Genomic DNA, 8,944 nt, shown 5'->3' with positions numbered 1-8,944 from the left:
TAGTGTGTAATAGTGTAATAGTGTGTAATAGTGTGTAATAGTGTAATAGTGTAATAGTGTGTAATAGTGTAATAGTGTGTAATAGTGTGTAATAGTGTAATAGTGTAATAGTGTGTAATAGTGTAATAGTGTAATAGTGTGTAATAGTGTAATAGTGTAATAGTGTGTAATAGTGTAATAGTGTAATAGTGTGTAATAGTGTAATAGTGTGTAATAGTGTAATAGTGTGTAATAGTGTAATAGTGTAATAGTGTGTAATAGTGTAATAGTGTAATAGTGTGTAATAGTGTAATAGTGTGTAATAGTGTAATAGTGTAATAGTGTGTAATAGTGTAATAGTGTGTAAGAGTGTAATAGTGTGTAATAGTGTAATAGTGTGTAATAGTGTAATAGTGTAATAGTGCAATAGTGTGTAATAGTGTAATAGTGTAATAGTGTTATAGTGTGTAATAGTGTAATAGTGTAATAGTGTGTAATAGTGTAATAGTGTGTAATAGTGTAATAGTGTGTAATAGTGTAATAGTGTGTAATAGTGTAATAGTGTAATAGTGTGTAATAGTGTAATAGTGTAATAGTGTGTAATAGTGTAATAGTGTGTAATAGTGTAATAGTGTGTAATAGTGTAATAGTGTGTAATAGTGTAATAGTGTAATAGTGTGTAATAGTGTAATAGTGTAATAGTGTGTAATAGTGTAATAGTGTAATAGTGTGTAATAGTGTAATAGTGTAATAGTGTGTAATAGTGTAATAGTGTAATAGTGTAATAGTGTAATAGTGTGTAATAGTGTAATAGTGTGTAATAGTGTAATAGTGTGTAATAGTGTAATAGTGTAATAGTGTGTAATAGTGTAATAGTGTAATAGTGTTATAGTGTGTAATAGTGTAATAGTGTAATAGTGTGTAATAGTGTAATAGTGTGTAATAGTGTGTAATAGTGTAATAGTGTGTAATAGTGTGTAATAGTGTGTAATAGTGTGTAATAGTGTAATATTGTGTAATAGTGTTGCGGGTTGTGTCATTGCACTCAGTAGGGATATCCTCTTTGATTGGTCTATGTTGACCACTCCCCCGATCCTTAGGCCGCGCCCCCTTTTTGTATCCTTTGAACCGTTTGTCATAGAGACTCGCGAGAGACCCTCTCCCCCGTTGGCCGGCGGTGCACAGGCGTCACCCACACTTTCACAATTTCCCCCGCACGGAATTGTCTAGTATTTATTATTATTCAAATGGACTCAAACATGTTCCGTTGTGATGTCACAGTATGATGTCATAATAGAACATTCTAGAACATTTGTGATGTCACAGTATGTCAATAGAACATTCTAGAACATTTGTGATGGCACAGTATGATGTCATAATAGAACATTCTAGAACATTTGTGATGTCACAGTCTGATGTCATAATCAAACATTCTAGAACATTTGTGATGTCACAGTATGATGTCATAATCAAACATTCTAGAACATTTGTGATGTCACAGTATGATGTCATAATAGAACATTCTAGAACATTTGTGATGGCACAGTCTGATGTCATAATCAAACATTCTAGAACATTTGTGATGTCACAGTATGATGTCATAATCAAACATTCTAGGACATTTGTGATCTCACAGTATGATGTCATAATAGCACATTCTAGAACATTTGTGATGTCACAGTATGATATCATAATAGAACATTCTAGAACATTTGTGTCTATTCAACAATTCTCTCCAAGAGAGGAGATGATGTTTGTATTGTGATTGTATGACAAGAGGAGCAGAGAAGAAGGAGACAGAGACAATAGAAATGTGTTTTGAAGATGAGAAGAAGAAGAAGAGGAGTGTAAACTTTCTCAAGTGTGGGCGAAGCAAGAATTGTGGAGGGCAGTAATACGCCACGATGCGTCTACACTGCCGGAAATTCCAAATAAGAAGAAGAAGAAGAAGATCTCATTGTGCATCTTGAGACAGGATAGATAGATTGTCTATCCTACAACACATAGACTGAAACCTGCATTTGTCAACCAAGGTGCCTTGCCTACCGTTCTGCTGTGGAACGGTGAGTGTCCACAACAGCTAGCTAGCTGTTCTACTTGAATACAGACCAGGCTGCAGAAACAAATGAGTGGGGGGGCATACAATGTTCTCGGGGGGGGGGGGGGGGGGGCACAATGGTTTTTCAACACAGGTTCCCTTTTATACGTTTCAGCTGGGACAACGCCGCTGTGGCTTGCTAAACTAAACAGCAGAGAGGCCATTGAAAAATCAAATTTCTCTCTGGAAAACTCCAACATTTTGGGAAATTAGCTTATTTAACATCTTCCCTGGAGTTAGACAAGAAGATACATACCTTTTTTGTCTCTGTGCATGCATTAGGCTTAGGGAACAGCCGCTCCGTTAGCGTAGCTTAGCTTCATCACTGGAAGTGGGGCAGAGTTGTAGCCTCAAGTTCCCTACAGTCACGAAATACACTCCAAATACAACTCCAAAACGTTCCTGTAAACATGTTGTGACCTGTGTATTTACCATGTGGAGAAATAAAAAATTATTGAATTAGACAATTACGTTTTCTAAGCAAATATACTCTGAACAATTTTTTGCCTAACCACTCCTCTCTGGCCGCAGTCAGTGATTTCAACATGAAGCCGTGTTTGTTGACATTCTCATTCATTCAAAGGATCCGAACCGATTGAAGTTTATGGATACCATGACTTAAAATCCTCTTACCTTGACGATTAAAAGCCTCCCCAATTTAGAAAACAGTATTCCAATGGCTGGTCTTGATAGGCTGCTAGCTAACGGAGCTAACCAACAAACACAGAACCGGGCAGACACTAAAGCAAATAACGAGAGCAATGACTTCCTATCTGGGGGGTTTCAAAATAAAAGAGCGACGTCTATAGCAGTGGTTCCCAAAGTCGGGGTCGCGACCCAAAGGTGGGCCGCGAGCAGCCACGGGAGGGCCGCAAGATGATTAAAAAAAATAAAAAATAAAATTCAAAAACCCCCCCTTTTTTTTTTTTTTTTTTTTTAAGGCCACTGAACTTAGAAGCAGGCCAGGACAGTGTTTCTAGTTGTATTCTAAAATTCTATTCTATTGTATTCTAAAATGTGACTATATGGTTTTATATTAACTTAATAAATAAACAAAAACAAAAAATCAACTTATTTCAACGAACATTTCAAACTAAATAACAGATTATGCACATAAAACGCTGAAAACAACCGAAGCAATAATAGTATTTTAATGAGGCTATTATTATTATCATTATTATTTTGCAACAAGTTAGCCCTCTCATAAATAGCACATATAAATGAATAACTAACTTGAACTAACTTAATAGGATTGAAGTGATATTTGGCTTAAAAAATCGGTCGGCAGGCAAAAAAAAAAGAAAAAAAAGCCTGACGATGTGCATTGGGCCGCGGCTCTCTGACGCCTTATTTTCTGGGTCCCGGCCTGAAAAGTTTGGGAACCCCTGGTCTATAGCAGCGGAATACGTTTATTTTGTACATTATCTAACGTTAACACAAACCTAAACTAACTTTAGGTTAGTTGTAACGTTAGTTTAGGTTCGTGTTAACGTTAGATAATGTACAAAATAAACGCTTTGCTCCGATAATATGGATGTATGTTGTTATTGTTTGAGCTGTGATTTATTGTTTCATGTATGTGTTTCACAGTTCTCACGGTTCGGATTGAAATAAATCCAATCAGTAATATCAAGAACGTGTTGCTGTCATCATTGCAAGTAGAGGGAGTTACAGTGAGAACTTACCTGCTCCAGAAGACAGCACTAGAGAGCAGTGATGGACGAGACGCGCCTAGAAGAAGAGACAGAGGAGAAGAAGGAGAATGGTGGTGAAACCAAGGTACCCGTCTGGGAGCCGGCCACTGGGGCTCCTGAGGAGGCAGCAGAGTTTGTGCCCCCCGAGGGAGGCTGGGGCTGGGTCGTCATGCTGGCTGCCATGTGGTGTGACGGCTCGGTGTTTATGATACAAAACACCTTTGGCATCCTTTTCTTGTCTCTCATCAAAGAATTTGGCACCGAAGATGATGCCAACCAGCGATCCAGAACAGCCTTGGTGGGCTCTCTCTCCATGGGCATGATCTTGTTCTGCTCTCCCATCGCCAGTGTGTTCACAGACATCCTGGGCTGCAGAGTGACAGCAGTGGGCGGGGCCGCCATGGCCCTGGTGGGCCTCCTGGCCAGCTCCTTTGTCAAGTCCCTCGGTGCCCTGTACTTCACCTATGGCATCGTGTTTGGCTGCGGCTGCTCCTTTGCCTACCAGCCCAGCCTGGTGATCCTCCCCCACTACTTCAAGAAGCGCCTGGGCCTAGTGAGCGGCATCGTGGCGACCGGCGGCAACGTGTTCACCATCATGGTGGCCTTCCTGCTCCCCCTCCTGCTGGACAGCGTGGGTCTCCAGAACACCATGCGTGTCCTCAGCATCTTCATGTTCGTGCTCATGCTGGCCGGGTTCACCTACACGCCCCTGCGGCCCAACAAGCCCATCGGTGAGATCTTCAACTTCCGCAACATCTGGAGGTCCCTGGGATACCGCATCTGGGTGTTCGGCATACCCGCCGCCCTCTTCGGCTACTTTGTGCCTTACGTTCACCTGATGAAACACGTGGAGGAGCGCTTCGGGACGAACGCCAACAAGGAGGTTCTTCTCATGTGTATCGGCATAACGTCCACAGTGGGCAACCTCATCTTCGGCAGGGTGGCAGACTACGTCCAGGGTGTCAACAAAGTCTATCTACAGGTGTCCTCCTTGTTCGTGATCGGCCTGATGTCCATGATGATCCCCCTCTGTCACGTCTTTGGCGGCCTGATCGCTGTGTGCCTGCTGATGGGGCTGTTCGACGGCTGCTTGAGCGGCATCATGGCGCCCATCATCTTTGAGTTGGTGGGCTCCAATGACTTTTCACAGGCCATCGGCTTCATGCTCGGCATAATGTCCGTGCCCATGACCGTGGGACCTCTCATCGCAGGTTACCTGGGAGACAGGTTGGGGAGCTACGACGTGGCCTTCTACCTGGCAGGTATCCCCCCCATCATCGGAGGAGCCGTGCTGTGTCTGATACCCTGGGTGGAGGCGAGGCGCAAGAGGAGTGAGAAGGAGGAGGCTCTCAAGAAAGGAGAGGAGACGACCCAGGAAATGCTAGACTACGAGAAGCCTCAGGGAGACGCACCTTTCAAGGGCGGAGACCCCGAATCTGTCTTATAGGCCAGCGGTTCTCAACTAGGGTGCCGCAGAGAGCTGCCAGGGGTGCCTTGAGATTATTATTATTATTATTTTTTTAATTATTTTTGGATTACAGAAAATTATCATTAAAGTGCTATCTGTTGCAGCTGCACTGTTTCCCATGAGAATACCATATTTGGATAAGTTTGACCATTTCTCAAAATCTGAAAATCATTATTTAATAAAACACAGAAAAGGGTCACCAAGTTACTCTGGATAAAAAAAAAACTTTACAGACAACATTGAGACAAAGCTTCCTGACACATCTCCATCCAAACTCTTGGAAGAACTCATTGAAATCTCATCTGATACCACCTGGAGAGCTAGTTTGAGTGTGGTGCTGAGTACCAAGTATCTCATGATGCAGCAGTTAAGGTGTTGATACCATTCAGCACCACATATCTGTGTGAAGCTGGCTTCATCCATGACAGCTCTGAAAACAAAATATAAGGCCAAGTTGAGCCTTGAGGATGACAAGCGTGTTGCCTTGTCAAAGATCTCCCCACGTATTGACCGTATTATTAGCCAGCAGCAGCAGACCTCGCATTGAGCTAGAAATGTCCACTGAGTGAACAAGTGCTTATTTTCTGTATTTATTTATATTTTTTGAGAAATGGTAACTTGGTGATCCTTTTCTGTATTTAAAAAAAATACATGATTTTCTGTTTTTGAGAAATGGTCACACTTATCCAAATATGCTATTTTTATGGAGAAGTGTGCAGCTGCAACAGATAGCAGTTTAGTGATAATTTTCTGTAATTTTATTTAAAGAAATATGCTATTTGATTTATTACTACAAGCAGTGTAATGTCAACAGTACTAAGCCATTTAGACCTGAAACACCTGTTAATAATGCATTATATAGCCTGCACACAAATGTGTTTCCCGGTTTCTTAAATAAACATTATTTTGAAAACAAGCACTTTTGTCATCATTGTAGCAAAAAAGACAGGAGCGGAAAAGTCTATATCGTATGTAGGGGTCCCCTTGAATATTTTATTGAACACAGGGGTGCCTTGGCAGCAGAAAGGTTGAGAACCCCTGTCTAGGCTGCGGTTAGACACAGGGGTATTTTCGTTTTGTTTTCAAGATCAGTTTCGCTTTCCAGAGTGCAACATAGTGGCAGGCGAGTTAGACATTTGTTTTGCGACCTGAGCACTTTCGTTTTGTCAGAACGAGGCGTGGTCAGACCGCAACGGATCGCGTCTCGAATTCAGCACTGAGCATGCGCAGGGAGGTAGTTACCTTGGATGTGCCAATACACTTCCTGCAAAAAAATCAACAAGCCACCATCTTTAAATGCCTCCGTGAGCCATTTAGCCAATGTAGCATTTCTTTTTCAGCAAAGAAAGTGCAATAAAAGTGCAATAAACAAAACGGATACATTCACTGTGTGTTCTGCCTCTCATTTGTTGATGAAACAAAACTAACACAATTGACCACCAAGAGCGGATAGTTTAGTCTCACAAAAAGATCGCCGATTTTGTTAGCTTACATGCTAACGCGATAGGGATATGCCATTATAACAGTATAGCATTGTGGCTAGCAGCTAACGTTAGCTCATGTTAGCCAGCCAGCACCAAACTGATGATATCAGGAGCTATCAGTAGCTAGATAACATTAGACAACGCCTCATGTATTAAACAAAGGTGAATAGATGACTGGGCCATTTTGTTTAATGCTTGTTAAGATTGAAAGAGGAGCTCTGAGCTAACAGGGTCTGGTAGCTAACGTTAGCTCACGTTAGCCAGCTGCTCATGCAATCGTTAATGCTAGCAGAATGAATGGATGTAAACTTTATTTAACATATTGCAGAATGGGTACAATACAATACGGCTCAATACAAACAATTGTTAAGGGAATGCAGACTGTTGTAGCTTGGACTGGGGTCCTTATAACAATAACTTGACAACACATGGTAGCTGCAGCTATTTGGGACAGCTCTGTCGTCACCGGACGTTGGTGAGGGCACGCAGATGTCGGTATCTACTGCGCATGGGCGTTGAGCAACAACGGCTCCGCGCAGATTACACGACACGTTGTCGGCGAGTTTTGGCGAGTATCCAAAACGGAAACACAATTTCAGCGTTGTCAGTAGGGCAACGCGTTTTCCTGCCAAAGCGGCATTTCTATTTAACTGGGACAGCAAACGTATTCATTCAGCAACAAAACAAAAACAAAAACACCTAGTCTAACCATGGCCTAAGTCTCTGCCACAAACAAACTAAAAAACAAAGACACACAGAGGAGACTGCTGACGAGAATATTTTATGATACAAGTATCCTCCCGGAGTCCCGGGGGCTCGGAGGATAGTTCTTGTAACTGCCTCCGTGTTCAAGTTTAAGTTAAGTATGATGTCATAGACTATGTCAAATGTCATGACTCATAGTAGAATCAGCTGGCTTGTTCGCCATCCGCCAGGGAAACCGCAGATATATATTCCTTTACTGCGAATTGAGACAGAGCGTCCCAAAAATGATTCGGCTACACGCTGCTTTAATAACACTGCATTATCGAGACAGCGCCCCTATGTATGACTTTGAGGATGAGGATCTGGCAATGAATTCCAAGAGTAGGGTAAATCTGCAGTGCCGGCACTGTGTAGTAGCGAGTCACAGTGCTGGCCGCCAGGCTGCGCAGTTGCAGCGGTTTGGAAAACATGGGGGGGACAAATACTGCATTCTGAAATCATGCGGGGGACATTTTCCAGGGACCCCCCCCGCAAATTACGCCCCTGAGTGGAAGAGACACAGACACACACTGCCACACACAGACACACACACAGAGACACACACTGCCAATAGTGTCTCTCTGCGTTCGCTTGACTAATGTGATGTAATACTCAGCGGGACTCTGAACAGACATGTGATATAATTTGTCTCAGTTTAAACATCAATGGATTCATCTTCCCATTTCTTTTTTGTAACACAAAACATTACGTTTGACATGAAAGGGTTTCTACACTGAGCAACGGAACCCCAAGAGATGTAATTAAGCAGATGACATGCCACAGTGAAACCACTGGGTGGCAGTAGTAAGCCTAGAACAATGGGGAAAGTCCAACAGGGATGAAGCTAAGGCCCTGTCCACACGAGAGTTTGGATTTAATATGACCGAAGTTTGAAAAAATAAAACTCCGTCCACACGGTGAACACAGGTGGACAACCGTGTATAACTGCGTACTCACGGGCAGAGCAATGGGTACAATACAATACGGCTCAATACAAACAATTGTTAAGGGGATGCAGTCTGGACTGGGTTCCTTATAAGTTATAACAATAACTTGACAACACATGAGTTTAGTTTAGCTGCAGCTACATGTTTACTCTGAGCGTCAACAGACATCAGTCGATCACAACACTCTTCAACACAGACGATACGTTTTGAACAAAAGTTTGTTACAATCATTTTCATATAACGCTACTTGGGACAGCTCTGCTGTAAACACTGGTGTAGTTGGCTCTGCTCTAATCTCTACCCCGCGGTCTGCCGTGAACATGGGGAATAATTGCGACAGCTCTGCTGTAAACACTGGGAATAACCTCGGTTGCTATGCCCACACGCAACTGCAAAACCGCACAACTCCACCCTGGCCACCGGTTTCAAAAGACCGCGGTTGCAGTGTAGCAAATCCCCGGTTGTGTGTGGCCGAACAGTGCAACTGCGCACATACAATCACGGTTACATTAAACCCAGCGTTCGTGTGG

General features: G+C 42.6%; 1 protein-coding gene across 1 annotated transcript; it reads left to right on the top strand.

Annotated features, from left to right (window-relative positions):
* Nucleotides 1-3,793: 3,793 nt before the first annotated feature.
* LOC311248338 (monocarboxylate transporter 10-like) lies at nt 3,794-5,218 on the top strand (the record flags this gene model as incomplete). Its single annotated transcript, XM_084339239.1, has 1 exon — nt 3,794-5,218. One exon carries the CDS (start codon nt 3,794-3,796, stop codon nt 5,216-5,218), a length of 1,425 nt encoding a protein of 474 aa, XP_084195365.1.
* Between the last annotated feature and the right edge of the window lie 3,726 nt (nt 5,219-8,944).

The sequence above is a fragment of the Notolepis coatsorum genome (assembly GCF_963971535.1).
Source record: "Notolepis coatsorum genome assembly, contig: SCAFFOLD_757, whole genome shotgun sequence".
NCBI lineage: Eukaryota > Metazoa > Chordata > Actinopteri > Aulopiformes > Paralepididae > Notolepis > Notolepis coatsorum.
This window is presented reverse-complemented; position numbering and strand designations above follow the sequence as displayed.